Source organism: Nelumbo lutea, chromosome 4 (genome assembly GCF_056320005.1).
Source record: "Nelumbo lutea isolate HS-2025 chromosome 4, American lotus-T2T, whole genome shotgun sequence".
In the NCBI taxonomy this organism is placed as follows: domain Eukaryota; kingdom Viridiplantae; phylum Streptophyta; class Magnoliopsida; order Proteales; family Nelumbonaceae; genus Nelumbo; species Nelumbo lutea.
This window is the reverse complement of record NC_142687.1, coordinates 83,077,923-83,101,972: the sequence shown is the minus strand read 5'-3', so window position 1 is coordinate 83,101,972 and position 24,050 is coordinate 83,077,923. Positions and strand designations below refer to the sequence as shown.

The 24,050-nt window shown below is 41.0% G+C and overlaps 1 protein-coding gene across 5 annotated transcripts in view; it reads left to right on the top strand.

Moving 5' to 3' along the window:
• Positions 1-21,200, top strand: part of DUO3 (Homeodomain-like superfamily protein) — a 64,317-nt gene extending 43,117 nt beyond the window's left edge. For 4 of the 5 annotated variants that reach the window (XM_088986788.1, XM_088986789.1, XM_088986791.1 and 1 more), the window contains 6 exons: positions 9,492-9,576; positions 10,358-10,414; positions 13,594-13,653; positions 13,770-13,985; positions 15,912-17,477; positions 20,490-21,200. In XM_088986788.1, the coding sequence (XP_088842914.1) occupies positions 9,492-9,576; positions 10,358-10,414; positions 13,594-13,653; positions 13,770-13,985; positions 15,912-17,477; positions 20,490-21,074 (2,569 nt within the window). In that variant the 3' untranslated portion in view covers positions 21,075-21,200. The remainder of the gene's footprint in view (positions 1-9,491; positions 9,577-10,357; positions 10,415-13,593; positions 13,654-13,769; positions 13,986-15,911; positions 17,478-20,489) is intronic. The other variant, XM_088986792.1, reaches the window with a different exon arrangement.
• Positions 21,201-24,050: the final 2,850 nt, after the last annotated feature.

Sequence of the window (24,050 nt, the reverse complement as noted above, 5' to 3'; positions counted from 1 at the left end):
AAGCCCCTTGTTTAGCTAAAGCGTTTGCCAAACCATTTGCTCTTCTTCTCACCCATTTAAAAGAAACATTTAACTTCCTTATTAAGTTTACAATCTCCCTAAATTTGTACCAGAAAACCCAAGGGATTTGTGTACTGCATCTTGTCCAAGAAATGCCCACCACCAACTTTGAATCCCCTCTTTTTTTCTGATCAGAAAAAAAGATTGTTTCATTAATTAAAATATGTGGAGTTAATTACAGACCAATGACCCAAAAGTCATCCCCAAGGATTACAACCAAAGTTACAACGAGGCCCAACACAGATGCTGCCTTGCAACCCCTTGTTTGGCTAGAGTATCTGCTAACCCATTTGCACTCCTCCTGATCCATCTAAAATCAGCATTTATATCCTTTGATAATCTTTCCACTTCTCTGAAGATATGCTTGAGGGTCCATAGGACTTGCCTATTACTTCTTGCCCAAGAGATTACAACTTTTGAGTCCCCTCCCACTTCCACCTGACGAAAACCCAATTGCTTTGCCAATTGAAGGCCCTATAATAAAGCCAGTAATTCAGTCTTTGTTGAGTTTGTAATACCAATTGGCCTTGAATGTAGAGCCAATATTCTTGCATTCTGCATTTCTGATTGCTCCTCCAATTCCTGCCACTCCCAGGTTGCCCATAGAGTTTCCATCAAAATTGAGTTTTACTTTGTTAACCTTTGGCGGTTTCCACTTGACTCTTAGAGTTTCCTTGTCTCTAGAGGATTGTGCTATTTCTTTCCATGCCCTTAGGATGTCAGTTACAGAGAAAACTTGAAAACTGTCTAAGGTTTTTATCCACAATGCGACCCTCAGTTTTATGCTGTCAATGATCTCTTCCGAAGTTCTAGATTTTCTGGCAAAAGCTCTGTTATTTCTTTCCTCCCAGACTCCCCAAGCAAGAATTGCTTTGGTAGCTTTCCACATTATTCTCCCTCTCTTCTTTGGTTGTCTCAAGAAGTTAGGATTGAAAATGTTTGTCACCTCTTTTAGAGGGCCCATTTGCAGCCAAAGAAAGAACAGAAAAATTCCCAAATACGACGTACAAATGAGCAGGATATCAATAAGTGGGAGAGGGACTCTCCACCATCCCTATAAAGAAAACACATGAGGAGAGAGGCAAGTGGATGGCCTCCTTTTCTGCAGCAAGTCACATGTATTTACCTTAACAAAGGAAAAGGGTCCAACAGAAAGCTTGGATTTTTGGTGGGGTAGATCTGATCCAAATTTCTTTCATCGGGAGAACCACTCCTTGGGGCCTCTAGTAGAAGCAAGATGACTGAAGAAAGAGGAGCAAGTGAAGAACTCATTTGGGGAGATTACCTAGATTCTAGAATCCTCCAAATTGGGGTCTAAGTAAACTGATTACGAGGTTCCAAGGAGATCAGTCAATAAGATACACTCTCTATCCCTAAGGCCTCTTCTAAAACCAAGTTTCCGGTTGATACCTGAATGGGAAGCCACACCCAAATTAGAAATGGTTTCATTCTTGAAGTCAGAAATGGCATAAAGGTCAGGGAATTGATCTTTGAGTGGTGATTCCCTAACCCAAAGGTCTTCCTAGAAATGGATTCTATTGCCCTTTCCCACATCAAAACGGATGGAACTAGAGAATGTAGGGTAGACTTCGTGAATAGATTTCCAAGGAGAGGCTGAAGTGGAGTGATGAGCCAATTTAGCATCCCAGCCATTGCAATCTAGATTCTAGACCATGAATGCTTGCAATTACCTTGTGCCACAACCTATCTCTTTCAAAGGGAAATCTCCATAACCATTTACCCAACAATGCGGTGTTCCTAAGGCAATGTTTCCTAATCCTAGACCCCCTTGCTCTTTTGGCTTACTAACTTGTTCCCACTTGACTAAGCGATCATTTTTTTCCTCCCCTGGTTCCTAAAGGAAATCCCTCATGAACTTCTCTAATTGTTTTGCTATCCTTGCCAGCATATGAAAGGTGGAAAGAAAGTATATGGGTAGATTTGCTAAAGTGGTCCTAATCAATGTAATTCTTCCTACCAAAGATAAATAAGTTCTCTTCCAAGTGGCCAGCTTCTTTGCAAACCTTTCAACCACTGGCTTCTGGAATCCTTCTGTCCTTGGCCAAAGGTAGGCCAAGGTTGGTAATAGGCCAACTTCTAATCTCACACCCTAACACCTCTGCAAAGCTTAAGAGCTCCTCTTCCTCCACATTAATTCTAGAAATTCTGCTTTTGTTCCTGTTAGGTTGAAGGTTTTCATGTATTGATGGTTCGGCTGATAAGAGTTCTTATTAGCCTGTATTTGAGTTTAAGTTGTTATGTACTGGGCTTGTGTTAATGGGCCTAAGTTTGTTTAGTGTTTTAAGTTGTATGGGTGTCCCATCACTAATCTAGGGCATTCCAGTCATTTCCTGTAACATTGTACTGTACTCTAATATAAATAATAGTACTGTCGACTGGGTCATTCAGTTCGACATTCTCAGCATCTCTTGGTCTTCTTCTCTCTTCTACTGCTTTGGCTACAGCATTTCAGCTTTCATGGTATCAGAGCTTTAAGCACCTTCCTGGTTACAGCCGACGCCATCTCTTCTCTCTTGCTGTCTTTCTTTTCCTTTTTTATCTGGGTTGCTGTCGTGAAACCCTAGGGTTGTAGGAGAACAACACAAGGTTTGAACCTAGGGTTTCCCTTGGTTGTAGGGCGCAAGGAAGTAAAACCCAGAAGCTGATGTCCTACTAGACTGTTTCTAGTAGTTAGTAGCTATTCGGCTACTAAGAGATGTCTGTATAGGACAAACCTAGTTGAGGACTGATTTCAGCAGTCCTAGTATTGGCCGTAAGGGGGAGAACTCTCTTTACAGTTGAAGTACTCGAAGCTCAAGTGAAGTCTGCATAGCACAGTGGTGGAGAGCCCTCAGTTTCAGGTCGGTTACCAGCCCAGAACACCTCATTTGCTGCTGTAACTGAACTGCTTCAGAACTGTGACAGTCTCGGCAATTCTGAAACAGTGTTGCGAGCTGTCAGAACCTTCTTCAATTCTGCAACTAGTCTCTTTTTCAGCACTGTGATCACTTTGGCTAGTCTTAAACAGTGTCATCTACACAAAGACTGCAATCAAGATGTCTTCAATATCCGGAGAGGTTTCTTTTAGGGATAACAGACCTGCTGCAAGACTAGTCTCTTTTTCAGCACTGTGATCACTTTGGCTAGTCTTAAACAGTGTCATCTACACAAAGACTGCAATCAAGATGTCTTCAATATCCGGAGAGGTTTCTTTTAGGGATAACAGACCTGCTGCAAGGTCTTCAAATCTGGAAAACCCTAATCTGCACAGCTTGCAGATTACAAGTGTGTTGCTGGATGAATACAACTTCAGGGAGTGGTCCGTTTCTACAATGCTTTTTATTACTTCCCGTGATCTCACAGGCTACTTAGATGGGAACAAGAAGGAACCTGAGGTTGGAAGTGCAGAGTATGCTGTGTGGCGCAAGGAGAATGCCACAGTTATGTCCTGGTTGCTTGCCTCTATGACTCCTCGGGTTGCCAGGACTGTTCATCACTTCCTACAACAGCCAAGATTTGGGAAAAGGTGTCTAAGACTTATGGACAAAAGAAAAACAATGCTAGAATCTACAGATTGAATCAAGACATTGCTGCCTTAAGGCAAGGGTATATGACAGTTGCAACATACTTTGCAACTCTGGAAGGTCTTTGGGAAGAACTTGATCATCACTTGATATTGGATTGGGAAAATGCCAGGGACAAGGAGAGACATGATAAGCAGATTGAAGAGAGCAAAGCCTTTAAGTTCTTGACTGGCCTGGACCTAGTGTATGAGGGTATAAGGTCACAAATTCTAGGGAGAGATGAATTGCCCGAGTTACATCATGTCTATTGTCTGGTGAGGAATGAAGAAGTCAGGAGAAAGGAGATGCAAGTTGACTCTCAGACTCAACCAACTGAACAATTTGGAGAACATTCAGCCTTGGTTTCTACTAAGGGAAACATACATCCAGACAAGAAGCACCTTAAGTGCACTCATTGTGGTGGTGAGAGACATGTAAAACAAAAGTGTTGGGTCCTGTATCCTTATCTGAATCCAGCTACATTGAGAAAGGACAAGAAGCACCAGAAGGGTCATGCGGCAAGTGGGAATCTTGTCACTAACAATAATGGTGACAACTCACAGAATATACCAACAATGTCTTCTTCTCCTATGGGGCAGGTTGCTGATTCCTCTGGAGCTGGTGCTTTGGGCTTCACTGCTAGTGAGGTAGAGATCCTTAGCAGGGCATTAGCCCGTCTAAGGAATAATTCTTTTGCTTCCACCTCTCTTGCCAGATCAGGTACAGTCTCTGCCTTTAGTGCAACTAGCTCTATACTTCTTGGGTTATTGATTCCGGTGCAACTGACCACATGACACATATGTCCTCCTTATTCTCTTCGTATCATTTGTTGTTTGGTCAGGATAAGATGAGAGTTGTTAACGGGTCTTTCTCCACCATCTCTGGAAAGGGGGTGGTTGACCTAAGCAAGGACCTCTCTCTTAAATCAGTTCTACATGTTCCCAGTCTTACCTCAAATCTTTTGTCTGTTTCAAAACTTACAAAAAATTTGAATTGTAGTATAACCTTTTTTCCTACTCATTGTGTCTTCCAGGACAGATTGACGAGGGGAACGATTGGGAGTGGTCATGAGTATGGAGGCCTCTACTATTTTGATGCAGACATCGGTTCAGCCTTACAAGCATCTGCTGCTAGTAGTCCGGAGAGTGTGAAGTCAATAGATAGGTTGCATCTGTGGCATGCTAGGCTAGGTCATTTGTCTTTCTCTTCATTAGAAATGTTGTTTCCCGAATTGTTTAAGGGCATTTCAAGTCAGAGTTTAATCTGTGAAGTATGTCAAATGTCAAAACATGTAGAACTGTTTATCCAGTTTCCAGTAATGAAATTTGAGCTCCTTTTGATTTGGTTCATTCTGATGTTTGGGGCCCTTCACCCATTGTTTCCATTGATGGCTTCCGTTACTTTATCAGTTTTATTGACCACTATTCTCGATGCACATGGATCTACCTGTTAAAAGGATGGGATGAAGTACCACGGATAACTATTGCATTTTGCAAGATGATTGAAACACAATTTGATAAGAAGATTAAGCAATTCTGGTCAGATAATGCTGCTAAATATTTTGAAAAATCCTTGAACTTATTCATGGAAGATGCTGGCATGTTACATCAATCATCCTGTGTTAATACCCCTCAGCAGAATGGGGTTGCTGAGTGTAAGAATAGACATCTATTGGAGACAGCTCGAGCCTTACTATTCTAGCACAAAGTTCCCAAGCAATACTGGTCTCAAGCAGTACTTACTGCATCATATCTGACAAATCGGATGCCATCTAAGTTGTTGGGTATGAAAACCCCTTTCTCTGTTTTGTGTCCCACTCTTCCAGACTTTCCTTTTCTTCCACGGGTCTTTGGCTGTATATGTTTCATACATGCGAAGGATCCAAAGAAGACCAAGTTGGATCCTAAGGCTACGAAGGGAATATTTTTGGGATACTCTCCCACACAAAAGGGGTACAAGTGTTATGATCCTGTCTCCAAGAGAAAGTATGTCACTAGAGATGTGGTCTTTTTTGAGTCTCAACCCTATTGTTTAGTTTTCTCAGAATCCTCTTCAGGGGGAGACTAGTGGGATGGAAGAGGATTATCATTCTCCCTCCTTTTTTGTTCCTCTATCTGCTTCGGGCCTTCCATCCTCTTCTTCTACTCCTAGTTGTGGCATCCCAGGTCAACCTAGTGAGGCTCCCACTGTGTCGGTTACCTCTCCTGATGCTGCAGATGTCCCTGAAGGCTCCAGTAGGCAACAGAAAGAGATACTCACATACAACAGAAGGAAAAAGGGCCCCCAACCTCATGACAACAACCAGTTGGACTCGGATCAATCTGTCTCTGCAATCTAAGTTAATTCCAACTCACATACTTCTGATTTGGATCTTCCTATTGCTCTCCGTAAGCCTATCCGTTCTTGTACCACTCTGCACCCCATTGCTGATTTTGTTTCTTACGAAAGAGATACTCACATACAACAGAAGGAAAAAGGGCCCCCAACCTCATGACAACAACCAGTTGGACTCGGATCAATCTGTCTCTGCAATCTAAATTAATTCCAACTCACATACTTCTGATTTGGATCTTCCTATTGCTCTCCGTAAGCCTATCCGTTCTTGTACCACTCTGCACCCCATTGCTGATTTTGTTTCTTACTCACATTTATCTCCTGCCTATCACTCCTTTGTGTATGCTCTTTCCTCTGTACGTGTTCCTTCTAGGTACCTAGAGGCCATTTCTGATCCAAGGTGGAAAGAAGCTATGAATGAAGAGATGAAAGCCCTGATGAAAGCAAGAACTTGGGAATTAGTGGATCTGCTAGAGGGGAAGAGCATTGTTGGGTGCAAGTGGGTGTTTATTGTAAAGCACAGGGAGGATGGGTCCATTGAAAGGTACAAGGCCAGACTTGTGGCAAAAGGGTTTACTCAAAAAGAAGGAATTGACTACAAAGAAACCTTTGCCCCAGTAGCAAAGCTCAACACAATTCGAGTTCTATTGTCACTAGCAGCAAAATTTTCATGGAACTTCATTAGTTGGATGTGAAGAATGCCTTCCTAAATGGTGACCTTCATGAAGAGGTTTTTTATGGAACCTCCACCAGGCTATGACTTTGGTAGAAAGGTGTGTAAACTAAGGAAAGCATTATATGGTTTGAAGCAGTCTATCGTGCATGGTTTGAGAGGCTTTGTGGGGCCATGAAGAAAGTGGGGTACACTCAGAGCGGTGTAGACCATACCTTGTTCATAAGGAGACAGGATAGCAAACTTAAGACACTCATTATTTATGTGGATGATATGGTGATTACCAGGAATGACTTGGAAGAGATAAAAAGACTGAAGGAGTTTTTAGCTTCGGAATTTGAGATCAAAGACTTGGGCCATTTGAGATATTTTCTTGGGATTGAAGTTGCTCGATCAAGAGAAGGAATCTACATATGTCAACGGAAGTATGTTCTTGACCTCCTAGAGGAAACAGACATGATAGGGTGTAGGCCAGCAGATACTCCAATAGAACAGAATCATGGCCTATAGGAATCAGTAGGGGAGGACTACTGTGATAGAGAGAGATACCAAAAAATTTGTAGGGAAGCTGATATACTTATCTCTCACTCAACCAGATATTGCTTATGCTATGCATGTTGTCAGAAAATCAACTTCAGGATATTGTACATTTGTGAGAGGGAACCTGGTCACATGGCGTAGTAAGAAGCAGAATGTAGTTGCTAGATCAAGTGCGGAAGCAGAATATCGAGCTATGGCTCATGGGGTTGCTGAACTCCTATGGCTCAGGACCCTTCTTAATGAGCTTGGCATTAAAGCTGAGGGTCCTCTTAGACTGTATTGTGCAAGGCTGCCATCAACATTGCAAATAACCCTGTGCAACATGACAGGACAAAACATATTGAGATTGATTGACATTTTGTGAGAGAGAGAATAGTCTCGGAAGAACTTTGCATTCCTTATACACCATCTGAGGTGCAAATTGCAGATGTATTGACTAAAGGGTTGGCTGCAGCAAAGTTCATGGACCTTCTTGGCAAGCTAAACATGATTGACATCCATGCTTAGCTTGAGGGGGGAGTGTTAGGTTGAAGGTTTTCATGTATTGATGGTTCGGATGATAAGAGTTCTTATTAGCCTGTATTTGAGTTTAAGTTGTTATGTACTGGGCCTGTGTTAATGGGCCTAAGTTTGTTTAGTGTTTTAAGTTGTCTGGGTGTCCCATCACTAATCTGGGGCATTCTAGTCATTTCCTATAACATTGTACTGTACTCTAATATAAATAATAGTACTGTCGACTGGGTCATTCAGTTCGACATTCTCAGCATCTCTTGGTCTTCTCTCTTTTACTGCTTCGGCTACAGCATTTGAGCTTTCATTTCCAATTGATTCTCAAAGTGGAATTACCCTCAAAAGTCTCAATCAGCAACTTTGGGTTTCTCACCATTTCCAGATCAAAATTCTCGCAAAACACCCATTTCCCATTTTTTGAGACACTACTTCCCCCACTTTTGGAATGCTTTATTGCTACCCTCCCTTAGGGTGCAACTTGGGTCAGGTTGGGTTGAATTTTTCAAATTGAGCAACCCAATTTGCACATCTTCCCTTCATGACCCCTGGGCTAGCATGTCCACTAAAATCCTCTATCCCTGGAACACCATTTCCCCTCCTGTTCATGTGAGTTAACCAGACATTCCTATTTTGATCATATGGAATTATTTGAGCATGTACTAGTTCTCTTTATGTATCTTCCTTGTCCAGTTCAAATGCAATTTCATTCCGACAAACTAAGTCAATTTTGTAATGACTTGAACTTCTGTGTCAACTGTCAACCACTTTCTTGAAATCAATCTTCCTATTTAACTGATTAGTTTCTTCCAGTTCAAATGAGCTTCATTTAAGCATCTACTTGAGAGGACCTCACAATTCCATACAAGCAGAATTATATGCTGTGCTTCAAGGACTGAAGTTGGCCGTATCTTCTGGATTTACTGATATTATTGTGAAAGGGAACTGTAAAACCATTAAATCCTTATTGTAAGGTGAGCTGGCTGAACAATGGACACTCAGCATCAGTTAAGAGAAGCAAGACAAATGGCAGCAAATCTGGGTGCAGAGATAACTACTGGATTCCTTGATCTGCTAATACACTTGCTGATTCTCTAGCCTGTGAAGGTGCTAGTCGAAAGGCTTTGTGGCGGGACAATCTGTTTTTCACTAATTCAGTGATTGGAAGGAGCAAGGTGGAAGCAGTATGGTTAGCTTCATGTGCATTTGTACGCTGTAGAGAGAGTACTTACTGTTACAAATACATTATATGTTTCTGATGCACTTAAAAGAAATTGTTTTAGTTGCTGAAAAAAACAGCATGAAAGGAAGTGATAAAATTGACCAAACAACTTTTTATTCGAGGGAAGGACAATCACAGTAGAATTGTTTCATCCTTTGTAAACCACTTTCTATGTCTAGAAAGTGCTGTGGTGTCATGAATCAATTGTTGCCATAACCCAGACCTTGATCAATTAATGAACAATCTTTACCAAGAGAACCCTTCAACTGCAATAGTGCAATCTACACCTTTAGAACTCGGATCTTGAATAACATGGGGCAAAGGTGCTGTAGGGAGGTGTTATATGCATGATTTTCATATCTATCTACATTTTTAGTATTGGCTTTGCCATTCAGTCCTGGGGCTTTTTGAGATTATGCATCCTTTGATGAATGCTGGTTTTGTGTTGCAAGTTTCTTGTCTAATCTAGCTTAGCATTTTTAGGGGCCAAGTTTGGCTTTTTTTTCTTTTAGGAGGCCAGATGCTATGAAGTTTGTTTTCTAATATTCTATTCTTTTCCCTATTTCCCCCTTTCTGCATGTTTGTGACACAGATTATTGGCTATGGGATTAATGGAGTATAACACTGACTGGAAGGCAATTCAACAGCGTTTTCTTCCTTGCAAATCTAAACATCAGGTTTAGTTCCTTTCTGTTTTTATGCTTTCTTTCTTTGCACTTTAGGTTTTCTTGTGGTATTATACAATCGAAATCTTACCCTAGTTTTGCTTGAGCTAAATGATGTAATGTAGTTCAGTTTTTCTATGATAGTATTTCTTTTACCATGCAATCGCTTATGAGTTATCTCACTATTCTTTTTTTCTTTTTGAAAACTAATGATTGAATTAGGTATACGTTGAAAAAATAAATAAGGCTATATATGAGTATTTTGCATGGTTAATAAGATAGAACAGTGTGACTGTGTGAGGCGATTTGAGGTATGGTCAATACTATATTGACTAGATACTTTTAATTTCTCCATTGTAACATCAAATGTTTATAAAATTCATAGTGGTTGATAAAAATATTTCTTTATGTATTAAACTATTTGATATATTTGCAATAATTTGGTAGCTAGTCTAAAAAAAGCAAATGCATTTATTACAACTTTTTATCCTTGCCAATGTCTTGAAACATATTAGCAATGAATTGCATGATTAAATTACTTGCTAATGATTTATAATTCACTTTTTATTGGTCATGTGGAGATCTTTATATTTTGGGACCAAGACATATGTTAGAGATCTCCATCTTGGTGGGTAGAAATTTGATTGAAATGATCCTTTCCATTATTAAGTAATTGTATTGACTCAAAAATAAGAAAAGGTAAATCCAATTCAAGTCTGGTGTCAGTGTAATTGGAGGAAGTTGAACCATTTTTCAGAAGACTAACAACTATTTTGCATGTATTTTATTGTAGATCTTTGTTAGGCAGAAAAATCGCTGCTCTTCTAAAGCTCCTGAAAATCCTATAAAGGTATGTTTAATAGCTTCCCTCTTAGGGGGGGCAATCAACTTCTGAACGGTGGTAGGTCTTCTTTTGTCGTTTTACTCTGAAATTCTCTCCAAATGGATAATAATTTGTTCAAATTATCAAGTATACCATCCAATAGTTGATTCATCTTTTTTTTTCTTTTTTTTTTTTTTTTTGAGAAAAGGCAAAGTATTGTCATTTCATTATATCCAAAACAAGACCCCTGTACAACTAAAGGCTGTACAATGGGAAAATAGAAAAAAGCTTCCCCATTCCTTACAAGGATACTATCCCATGACTGTTTACAAAAAGACTTTCATGTGCAAAAAATGAGCTATAGTTCATTTAAAGAGTTTATGTATACCCAACCAAGAGTATAGCTTTCCTACTTCTTTCTGAACAACCGTATCAACTGAACTATGCCTGTTGTGAAAAAAAATTCTTCCATTTCTATCCTGCCAAATCACTTAAAAAATAGCTGCTGGTATTATGCTCCAAGAAATTTTCCCTTTACAAGTCAATCCCTGAAAACCGTTTCCCTTTAAAAACTCCCCAACAGTTGCTGGAAACAACTTCTTACACCAAACATAGCCATTAGCCAAAATTCTGGTTATACCACGAAAGAGAAGCTGTGAAGTTCATCCCTCTCCTTAGATTATCTCTAGTGGGAATTTATGCAAAAAAATTACCTAGACAAAAAATGCTACTTCATACAGAATATTCTTGTACATAGACAAAGTATACACAACATACAGACTTGCTCTCATTTAGCAAACTTTGGGTCTTCTAATTTAGGCTTGGTTTCCTTTCCGGTAATAAAATCCAACTTACCTCTTCCTCCAATGGTGACCTTATCTGACTGGGACCATTCCACAAAGTTGGTTCCATCAAGTTTCACAGTGGTTATCATGCCACTGGAGGTAGCCATGTTTCCCGGAAGCACTCCGGAAACCAAGTGAACATACTTAGAAGCCTCCATTTCTTAACTAGGAATAATTTTGAGTCACAAAGAGTTCCAATGCACCACTGGCACACAACAAGGCCAAGAGAAGAACCAACACACAACTAAGAAGCAACAACAATCCCAAAAACAGTATGGGCAGCAAAATATCAGAAGAAAAGACCCAACAAATTTTCTGGGTTCAGAAAATTATGGGACATCTTCGTGTCTTCCTAGAAATATAAAACAAGCCAAATGAAATTGGTATAGAAGAGAAAACTCCATTAAAGGCGTTGAAACAGCTTCAAAACTCAAATGTGAATTTTCTTTTGGAAAAATCATAACAAGTCATGGAAGTTTCACTTGGCTGTCAAAACCTACACCAAAAAATCCCTAAATTTAAGGCGATTGGAACCATACCAGTCTCAAGGATGATTGCCACCACTTGTACTGACTGCTGATGTCATTTGGTGACGGTTTGATGACAGCAGGTTGGCTCTAGGGTAATGTCATTTGGTGACGGTTTGAATGGTGTGTCTCAGTTACTGTTCACAGCCAGGACAAATCTTTTATGTTATGCTTTTTTCATATTCTCAACAGAAGACTACATCCTCATGGACACCCTGAACTGGTATCCAGAGATAAAGTTCTCTCCTTATTCAGATCTTGAATCAAACTTGCCTGCGGAATAAACTTTCTCATTTTTTTTGTACAAACTGAGCATCCATTAGTCTGGTTCGGATCTCCAGGGTTCCAATCCATTTGGCCTGGATCACTCTCGTCCATAACCCCCTGCTGCTCTCCGAACCTCCAAAACCACTTACTTAGCAAGGCCTTATTCACATCCTTCAATCTTCTTACTGCCAACACTCCATGCTTCTTTGGTTTACACACCTTTGCTAGTTTGACAAGATGTTTCTCTTCCCTCCATCCCTTCCACATAAATTCTCTCTCTCTCTTTCCTTTCACTCTTTCAGTAGCTGCTGCCATACCTGCTGGGATTGGGTACATGTAAAATAGATGTATGGGAACATGTAAAATAGATGTATGGGAAGACATGATAATATGCTTTTTAGTAGGGTGGTCTTATCTTCCTTCGATAGATATTTAGTTTTCCATGATGCCAACCTGTCTTCAACCTTATCAAGAGTAGGTTTTTAAAATGATTTTGAATTGCATTTAGCTCCCAAAGGCATATTCATGTATTTTTTGGCAACTTCCCCACTCTACACTTCCATTCTTCTGCCCACTGCCACAAGTTTTGTACTTGCACTATCTCAAACCATGCAAGTGTTGCCATAAATATTCCCAACTGTTCTTGGGATACATTGCAGAAAAAAGTGTTATCCGCAAATTGTAGTATGGGAACTTCCCCTCTTCACCCAAACCTTCTACAAAACCTCCCTCACTGCCCTCTTCACCATTCTGCTAAGTGCTTCCATCACACAAATAAGAAGGGGGATGGTGGATCCCCTTATCTTGTCCTCTTGAACTCTTGTAACTTCCACAAGCTACCCCATCTACCATCACTGAGAAAAGAGATGTGATACACGCCTTTGTCCAGTTTCTCCACCTTGAACCAAAATTCATTCTGCTTAATATATTTTTGAGAGAAAAAATATATTCATTCTGTTTAATATATAGTCCAAGAGCTTTCAATTTGCATTGTCATTCGCCACTTGCACCCCATCTATCATCAGCCTTCCATAAACAAAAGCTCCTTGTCTGTCAGAGATTATGTCGCCCAAAACTGATTTCAGTCTTTTGGCTAGTACCTTGGAGATTATTCTAATTTTATACACACTGCCAATAAGACTAATGGGTCTGTAGTCTCTAAGCTCCACAGCCCCTTCCTTCTTTGGTGTGAGTGTAATTAAGGTAAAATTTAGGCTTCTTTTCAAGGCTACTGAAGCATGAAATTCTCCTTTATAAACTCCCAGCACGATTTGTACAGTTGATTCATCTCTTGGCTTGCACTGTGTGATTGGATATTCACTCTCAGCATGAGTGTAAATGACCCATAGACTTTATATTGATTGGATGGTCACAATTATCAAATTGATGTGATACTTAATCCCTATGCAGCTCAGTGTTGACTTATTAGTGTATTGCCATAACCAATAAGCAAATACCACATCTATATTTTCAGAATTAAACCTGGGTACCATATGGATCTTTGAGCTTTCAGATTCTCTCTCTTGTTTATAACCCTATTAAGTTTGCTGTGCTTTACTTTGTCCAGGCTGTTCGACGGATGAAAACATCTCCCTTAACAGTAGATGAGAAGGCACGCATTCATGAGGTGTGATATGATTAGGTTCCTTTGTTGCATTTTTCTTTACCATTTAATAGCCTAGTTCTGTGGTACCTAGCAAGCTATTTTCATTATTCTATTCACGCATTTATTAATTATTCCAGGGACTCAGGGTCCTAAAGCTTGATTGGATGTCTATATGGAAATATATTGTCCCTTATAGAGATCCATCCTTACTACCCCGGCAGTGGCGTATTGCTCTTGGAACTCAGAAATCATATAAGACAGATGCTGCAAAAAAGGAGAAACGGAGATTATATGAGTCCAAGAGAAGAAAGCAAGCAGCTTTGGCCAGGTGGCAAATTATATCTGACAAAGAGGTTAGTTTATTTATGATTAGTGTCTAGAAAACCTGTGGTGGCCAAGGGTCCTTTGTTTTGTCTCAATTTTACTTGTGTTGACCTGAGATGGCATGCATACGACATTGATCCTGCAACATATCAACTTGACCCCAACTTTGGAAGGACTTGTATTTAGGCCAATAGAAAGTGGTTTGATTGATGTTTGACAATTTATGATTATTTCTTTGCTATCACTTTCTTATCCGTTTGTATGCGCATTCTCAACCATCTTTCATGCCCTTTTTTGTATTGTCTCTAATTTGCACATTTTCACTACTTCATGACAAAACATGGTTCAGAATTTTGTAATTCACAAACACAAGTCAATTTGCACATGTGCACCTATCTTCATATGCTATACTCACATGCTTAGTCCGATTTATAATTCTTATACGTGCCCTAGTTTGCAATTTGCATATCTACCTTCTTAATAATGTTGTGTTCACATTTTGCTCTTATTCATAATTCTTATATGCTCCCAATTTGGCTATCAAGTAAGAATAACTTTGTATGAATCATATTTATAGTTGATTTCTTCTTTGAAGAAGATATATTTCTTATGGTCCATTGAATGTGGATCCCCTTTCTAGACAACCATAACATGGCTATAATAAATAATTGAAGCCTTCTTATTGAGTCTTTACTATTATGTTTCATCCATTTTTCAAAAAAGAAAAAAAAAACTTATCCAATCAACCCTAAATTACTATTAATATCATAGTTCTTATTATCTAATTAAAATTAATATTAATTCAATAAGAGGTGTCTTTTGTATTCTTTTCAAGTTTTGGTGTTTAGATGATTCCACATGCATGACTTTTATATCATGGAATTGTAGATGATTTAACACATTGATTGACATAGCGTAGTATTACATTAATCCTAGGTGAGGTTCATGAATTTATATTTTTTATTCTAAATATCAGGGTGGATTTATAGAGTAGTTGATATAGGATTTAAGCAAAAATATAAATAATGGTAAAATCATTGGTTATGAGATAGCGTAGCCTTACATTAATCCTAGGTGAGGTTCATGAATTTGTATTTTTTATTCAAAATATCAGGGTGGATTTATAGAGTAGTTGATATAGGATTTAAGCAAAAACATAAATAATGGTAAAATCATTGGTTATGAGATCTCCAACCAACATTTAGCAATCCCTATGTATCCTGTGTGTAATTGACAATATGTTGCAATGGGTTTTAACCATGAAAATAATAGGTGGCACGAGGGTCTTCACTGGATAGTATGCGTGGCCATTTATAAGAGATCAAACATTGGAAGAACAAAAATTGATGAGGGTAAAAATGGAAGGATACAACTATGTTTACATTTAGTACTTGTCACTTTATTGAAAAAATTTTGGCTGGCAGTGTATGGCCCACTTAATGATAGGTTATATAAATACTGGGAAGACAAAAGACATAGGGGATAAAAGGGGGAGGGAAATTAGGTTTTTTGACGAAACATTGTTACCATCCTCAATTTTATTATAGGTATAGGCAAGGTTCAAAATATTGATACGCCCGAAACGCTGGTAGGGGCGTATTGGGCAAATTGATACCTATTTTTTTACTTTATTTTATTTTATTTTCAAAATTGGTTCAGGGGGGCCGGTTTAGAGCTCCTCCACCCCTTGGGCCGGTCAGACCCCCGATACACCCACAGTAGGGGCGTGTTGGAGAGGTCCCGAAACGATTTGATACTTTGAACCTTGGGTATAGGAATGTTTAATATATACTTGATGTGCATATTTATGCTGTTGTTAAAGTTTTGACAGCCATGGGCCCATTACCATAATAATAATGCAATAGGCAATCTATCACAGAACTATGTTCAATACTTCAGTTGCATCATTAATAAACTGACTTATTGTCCTCATGGTGACTTTATTTTGGGTGCAGGACTTTCAGGTTGATAATGCTGATGAAGGAAATAATAGTGGAGATGGTAACGCAGATGATGAAGATGAAGCTTATGTTCATGAAGCCTTCTTAGCAGATTGGAGACCTGGAAATTCTAAGGACATGTCTTATGAACATCCTCTGGCAAGCCTTGGCAATAGAAACTTGCAGTTGGGTGGGCAAGGAGAACTTCAACAAAAAATTGGGTCCACACATGAAATTCTGCCTGCTTTGAGTTACACCCAACATCTGCACAATGCATCCCATTTAACTCAAGTTAGCTATAACACATCATTAACCCCAGCCTCTACTGATTTGTCTTCTGAGAGAATCTCTACATCATCCAGAAGCCAAGTCAGTTTGCGGCCATACCGAGTTCGTAGGAGAAAATTTGTCCAGGTGGTCAAGTTAGCACCTGACTTACCTCCTGTAAATCTTCCTCCATCTGTTCGTGTGATCTCTCAATCTGCTTTCAAAAGCTACCATTGTGGATCATCTTATTCTTCTAAAATTTCTGGTGGTGCTTGTGGTGGGAATGTGGGTGCTGCTGGAACAGATCTGCTTCCAAGACTTCATATTGCAAAATCAGGTTTTACCCATTTAGTAAATGTTGGGGAAAAAAATGTCGTCTCCAATGACAAAACTGCAAGTCTTTGTCCACAAGATCCAGGACTACCTGTGGAACAACATATCCCAGAAGAGAAAGGTGCCGAGTCTGATCTTCAGATGCATCCTTTACTATTCCAGGCCCCTGAAGATGGGAGTTTTCCATACTATCCATTAAAGTGTGGCACGGCTTCTAGTGCTTTTGCTTTCTTACCACAAAATCAACTTCAAACAAATCTCAATCTCCTCTGTAAGCCCCATCCCAATCCCCAAGTTGATTCTATTAACAAATCTCTAAGGTCAAAGGAAACCTCCTTGAGCTCATGTATTGACTTCCACCCACTCTTGCGAAAACCCGATAATATAAATGATTCTGTGGATGCATCCTCAACCACTAACTTGTCCATTAACTTGACCTCATTTCTAGGCAATTCTGCTCAATCACAAAATCCATCTGATTGTGTGCTGATTGATCCACAAGTCAAATGTTGTCAACTGGCTACTGGTACTGTACCAACTAGCTCTTTCGAGAAGGCGAATGAACTTGACTTGGAGATCCACCTAAGTTCTTCATCTAGAATTGGATGCAGAGGTCTAACTGAACATAGGTCTAAGGGACAACAATTTAGTGCACTAGATTGTGGACCTATGGTGGGAAAGGTCAGTAGTCCATCTTACCAAAGTAGCAAACATTATACTGCAGCCTCTGTTTCAAACAAACAGTGCAACAAGGAACATGCTCTGGGTACTCACGCAATGGTTCAAGAAAGCAAGAACATAAACATATATACTGAAGATAACACAGGGGACCAGTCTCTTCCTGAAATTGTAATGGAACAGGAAGAGCTAAGTGACTCTGATGATGAAATCGGGGAAAATGTACAGTTTGAGTGTGAGGAAATGGCTGACTCTGAAGGAGAGGAAACAGACCATGAACAGTTCCTTAACATACAAAATAAGGTACATATGCTTCTATAGCTCTTGCAAGTTCTTTTGATTATTTTTTTAATTTTTTGATAATCACCAGTAAAGAATAATCTTATAAAGATGAGGAATAAAAGGTATTATTACAAAGCCAACACATAGAAACTAACAAACTCATTTCCACATGCTACCAGAAAACTTTAAGTGATCCTCCCTAGTCCAAGTTTACCCCAACACAAGGTTTCCTTAGAGATTCCATACCTAGCAAGTAAATGAGCAAAACTATTTTCAGACCTGGAAGTCCACCTTAATGAGCACAACATTGTTCCCAAAGCTCATACCTATCTAATCAGAAACCTCTAAATCCAAGGTACATCAGTTCCAAATTTCAGCCAAAATGGGTAAAAGGATTAAATCTCCCTTGACGCTTCTCATAAATACAGAAACCTCCCCTTTTTTCAAAATGGACTAACTGACTAAGGCATCCCCTTTTGGGTGATGTCATCGGACAAAGACCTCCCTTCTGTTAGTAATCTGTCAAGTTCCTTCTGCATGTGATTTCATTTGTAGATGATTTTTTTGATGAATAATAATAAGTTTATTGATTCATAAGCAAATTAGAGTGAGTTCATACATCATCCCAACGAGAGGTGCGAGCTGCAGCTCCTCCTTGAAACTTACAAATAAACTAGGAAAGAAAAACAAGAATCACAGCTGAGCACAAAATAATTCTTCCCTATTTACCCCTTGCTTAGCTGACACATCTGACAAGGTATTTGCTGATCTCCCCACCCACTGTACAGTGACCAACATATTCCTTGTCAACCAACTAAATTTCTTCATTTCATTCTTGTATCGCCACATAGCCTCTTCAGAATTTTTTGACCAACCCACCACCACTTTGGAATCCCCCTCGATTATTAGATGTTGTACCCCCAGCTGGTTTGCAAATTGGACCCCTTGTACAGCAGCTAAAAGTTCTGCCCTGATGGAATTCCCAATTCCCAAAGGACCCAAGTAGAGCAACAAAATCTCTCCCTTCTCATTTCTCAAAGCACCCCCAACTCCGGATAATCCTGAATTACCCATGCTGCTTCCGTCAAAGTTCAACTTAATTGAGCCTTCGGGTGGAGAAGACCAGCTTGTAATTGATTTGGCCTTTAAAGATGAACACCTTGCTACTGCTGACCAATTTCTCCAAATGTCATTAAAGGAGAATTGATGAAAGATTTCCAAGGTCTTCAGCCAATGTATTGCCCTGTTTAGCACACAGTCTTTCAAATTTCAAATCTTGGCTGACCAATTCATTTGTAGATGATTTTTTTTAACCCATCTTTGTTCCTTACATCAATGGCCTTAAAACTCTGTTCCCTTCCTGTCGTCCCATAGACATTGCTCAGTACACAAAGTCAGGTAGTTATGATGCTTCCGAGCAGAGAGGGATGCTTGGTCCACCTCCATTTCCACCACCACTGTGTACTGTTAACAAGGTGAGTAAAAGTTCATTGTCCACAAAACTGAAGAAGCTGATAATCAATTTGGTGAATTGGGTGTACATGCATGGAGGGTGATTGGTTTGATCACTTGAAGGCAACATTAGATAAAAAAATTGATGTCTATATATATATTTTTTTGATCAGTAAAAATCTTTCATTAATAACAGAAAGATTAAGATACAATAGCTAAAGATTGCATAGGAAATTGCAATCTCCAGCAATCAGTTACAATTCTGCCCAATACAATGAAGATTTATTTGCCCCTTGTTTTGCTAGGGTATCCGCCATCCCATTTGCATCCCTTTTAACCCAACCAAACTGAGAGTTGAACTTCCTTGCAAATGTGTCAATTTCTCTGAAAGTAAACTTGAGCTTCCAAGGTGCTGATGTGATGTTTTTGGCCCAAGAGATGACCAATTGATGTCTATTTTTTTCACTTAAAAGAAATGATTTTATTCAGAAAAGTGAAAAACAATACATTCAGGAGGCCAACCAGAACCCATTACAGAGATTGGAATGCTGCATCCTTTTGAAGTCCAAGGATTAGACCCAATGAGACGATCCTTCTCTCAATGCAACAAATCAGAGACTGTTCTTCAGATTTCTTCCCTTCAAAATTCTATTGTTTATTTTCTTTTCATAGGCATCATCCAATTGCAAAAGGAGTTAAAATCCAAAAGATTCTCCCTCTTCTACTAAAAAGTCTTGCTAGCCATGAGTCCACTAAGACTTAAAGGCCACCAGGGATGACATAATTATGGCCAACAGCTGTTCGAAGTGCCATAACACCTTGGTAGAAAATTCACAATGAATAAGCAATGCTGCACTGTCTCCAAGATGAATTACAATACACACATTGACTTGTAACTTTTCCCCTTGCAATTAGATTGTCCATGGTCAAGATTTTATTCAGGTAAGCGGCAACATGAAAAATACACCTTGGTGAGGGCATGAGGAAACCCGATCCACTACCAAGGAAAGGAGCTAGTTCCACCTTGCATGAGGGCTCTAAAGGATTTCACCGTGAAGGAATGAGAAGGGCTGACTCCAAATATTCTTGTCCTCAATATCAACTTCCCAATCATTAATATTACATCTAAAGTGGGGATACTACACCTCATTCACCATCACCTTGTAGGACTAAAAGACTCTCTTGCTTTTCCCACACCAGCTGAAAAAGACCAGGAAAATTTCCCATAGTGAATTTGGTTAGTGGAATGGGAACAAAATATCAGATCAATTGCAATGTGACTTTAAAACCTGCAAATTTGTCCTTTAGCCCAGAACACATTGTGCTGCTGTGTATAGTAATAGAATATCATACATTCCTAGGCATTATCCTGCTGCTTTGTATAATCAACGCTGCCAACTGTATTCTTGTTGCAAGATTGAGGTGAACATGATTCATGCACACATTTTGAAAATTTCATCCATCTCTCTAGAATGGCAATTGCAATTTGTTTTAATATTTAGCTGTTTGTTTTTTATGAACTTTAATTTGTGCTCATCAAAATTTCTAATTTGTTAATTAAGATTTGGTACTTGTAAATAGGATGTTCTGCCTGTTGCAGTCGAGGATGTTGCAAGGACTGCAGCTTGTGATGATCAGCAATGCGAACCAAGAATTTGTGGTCCACAAGCAATTGCTTGTGATGCCACCGAAAGCAGTACAGCTTCCTGTAAGTTAGGATTTACGAAAAAATGCAAAGACATCATAGGCAGAGTATTACAGTCAACTTCAGATCCCTTGGGATATCTCAACAGTCCAAGACCTAGTTGTGAAGAAAGCAGAAATGGAAATGACCAAACTGGCAAAAGTTGTTCAGAAAATGGGCTTCCATCACGTCCCAAAAGATCATCAAAGAAGATGATGCCATACTCAAAGGCTGGTACAGCAGAACAGCATGGTACGGGTACCACTGGTGGTGCCCCAACAAGTAAAGCTAGAAAGCGTAAAGTTAGAAATGCTTCCATTACTGGTGTCCCTGGTTGTTCTAATATTGATAACCTGGTTGATTGTCATTCTTGTCACAGTCCCAGAATAGATGATCTAAAGTTGGTTGCAAATTCAATTACCTTGGATTCTTTGACTAGTGGAGACAACACTGGATCTCATGTCTCTAAGGAGGTAGAATGATGATCCAAGCTTCCTTTGTAGTTTCCGTTCTTTTCCTTGCTTTCATTGTAAATATGGTCTTTATCCAAATGCTTATTACCACCCCCCTCCCAAAAAAAAATCAATATTCGTTTTTTTATCTCCCAAGTAATTTGAAACGGTCAGGTCAGGTTTGATTATTATGGTTCATTCCGAGAAAAATTTGGACCATTAGACTGTTAAAGCAGATGGATGGGCTGGTGAGTTGGGACTGGGCTTGTATTTTTCAGGTCCAGTGGTTACATAATGGCATAAAAAAGGGGGAAAAACAAAAAGGTACTCGATTGTATTGCAATACAATTTCCATATGCAAAGAGTACTTACTACATATTAGGCTTGTTATAGCAAAGGGAAAATCTATGGTGTTGGGAGCAAGGTTCAAAATATCGATATGCCAGTAGGGGTGTATCGGGTGAATTGATACCTTTTTTTTTATTTTTTTTTCAAAACCGGTTCAGGGGGGGCCGGTTTAGAGTTGCTCCACCCCCTGAACCGGTCAGACCCCCGATACACCCACTGTAGGGGCGTATTGGAGAGGTCCCGGAACGATACGTATCAGTCGATATGGGTTAATATGTGTCGATACTTTGAACCTTGGTATCGGGAAGAGAATTGACCAATTAAAATCCATTCATAAATTTTGATAATTACCACCCAATTTGTTAACGTGTTTATGACACCAGTTGTTTAGTTACAACTTGCAAGTCCTACGGATATTGATGAAGGAAGATTTGGCCCGACCTCTCTATTATGTGACACGTGGCAGAAACAAGGAGACACACTACGCCGAACTGACCCTTGTAACAATTCGGGATACACTTCGCCGAACTGACCCACCTTGTAACAGTTCGGGATACACTTCGCCGAACTGACCCACCTTGTAACAGCTCGGGATACACTTCGCCGAACTGACCCACTTTGTAACAGCTCGGGATACACTTCGTCGAACTGATCCACCTTGTAACAGTTTGGGATACACCTTGCCGAACTGACCTGCCCTATAGATACCTCCGAGCTCAAGACCGCCTCGCTCAGCACTTCGCATCACCTTCTGGGCACCAAAACCAAACAAGTCGTACCATGCCTGACACTAGGGAAGTCTGTGCCTGAGGGCGCCACGCCTGATTGAATTGGGATTTGACGTTTGGCAGCAGCACTCTAAACGGCCACCTGCCACCGCCACTGACACCGCCATCTCCAGATAGACGGTTAGGTAGTGACGGTTTTGTCTCAGCAGAAAGGACGACGGCCGAATTGACAAGCACAAGGGTAATCATACCCGATCTGACAAGGGCCTCGGGACGAGTACACGAAGTGACTATAAGAGCCCCCTGCCCCCCGACAACGGAGGTATGCAAACTTTGCGCTATCTGGTATTACCTTGCTTTTGAAGGATTCTAAGTTGAGCTTCGGAGCCTCTACACCGGGTTCCCCTCGGAGCTTTCCCATCTCCTCCGTTTCAGGTTCCCTTCTACCCCGTTCGGAAGCAAGGCAGCGGACAGCTAAGACCAGTCGAATCGCGCTCCATCAATTGGTGCCGTCTGTGGGAAACGCTTCAAAAAGCCTCCCTCCAAACTTCGATAATCCCTTTTTCTTCAAAAAACCCAACACTCATGGCCTCCTCCAGCAACACCGGACGTGGCACGGAGACAAACGCCACCGGGGAGCAACTTCAGGTCCCCGTAGTGTGCGTTGGACAGTTCACCATCCCCCTTTCGGCGGATGGGATCCCCATCTTGAACGCGCCACAAGCAGTGGCACCCATAAACCCTCCTACCACAAGCGTCCCCTTTCCTCTCCCCATTGAGACAACCTTCACTGAACCAATTGACGTCCCCCTGGCAGCTAGCCAAAACCGATTGGAGGACCTGATGCAGTGCATGCGGGCAATGCAAGCCCAAATGCAACAGTTCTAGCAACACCAGCTTCACCAGCACCAGGTGCTGCACAACATCTCCCAGTATCACTATCAACAACAGTTCCCCCAACTGCCACTGAACCAACCACTACTTCCACCTCGCCACCCCGCTCCGAGGCCGGTCAAGGCCTCCCCGCAGGATGGGCGCCCCCGCCATGCGAAGGCCTCCCGGCCCCAGAACCACCCCAACAGCCAGGCCTCGTCCCCAGGCCGAAGAGAGAAAAATGTCATCCCCGCCTCGCAACCTGCAGGCGGGTCGGGAACCTCGCCCGCGAGGTTGGCACCCCGACTCTCCAAGCCCGAGCTCCCGCTCACCGAAAATCGATTCAATGCCCTGGCGGCAAAACTACCAGCATTCCGGGCCCATCGAGCTCGGTAACACGGAGGCCAGCAGCGCCAGCACAAGACCCGCTCAACGGCAAAGGCGCCTGCGAAGTCGCCGAACCGCCACCCGCGCCTTGTCGGAATTCAGAGGCAAAGACACGAGATCGGACGAGGTAGGGGCTGCCCCGGCTCTCTCCGTTCCTTCCCCCCTCGCATCGGAACTCCTGGCGGTCCCCTTACCCAGAGACTTCAAGCTCCCACCTCTAGACAAGTACGACGGGTCCTTCGACCCCAACGACCACGTTGACGCCTTTCAATCGCAAATGCACCTCGCCAGGGCCAGCGAATCGTGCATGTGCGTGGCCTTTACCACCAACCTCAGGGGGGTAGCCCGCACTTGGTACAGGAACCTGGCCCCCGGGTCGATAAAGTGCTGGGCCCAGTTCGTGCAAGTCTTCACCACACACTTCGTCATTAGCCGACGGTGCCCCAGAACAGAGGAAAACATCTTCGGAGTGGTCCAAAGAGAAGGAGAATCTATTCGGGGCTACATCAAGCGGTTCAATGAAGCATGCTTGCAGATACCACGGTTGGACCCCGCAGTGCAGCTCGCGGCGGCCAAAAGAGGGGTCACGCACAAAGAATTCAAATGGCACATGGTGGCCAACCAGCCCGCGACTGTGGCCGAATTCCTCAAACTCGCGAATAAGTTCATG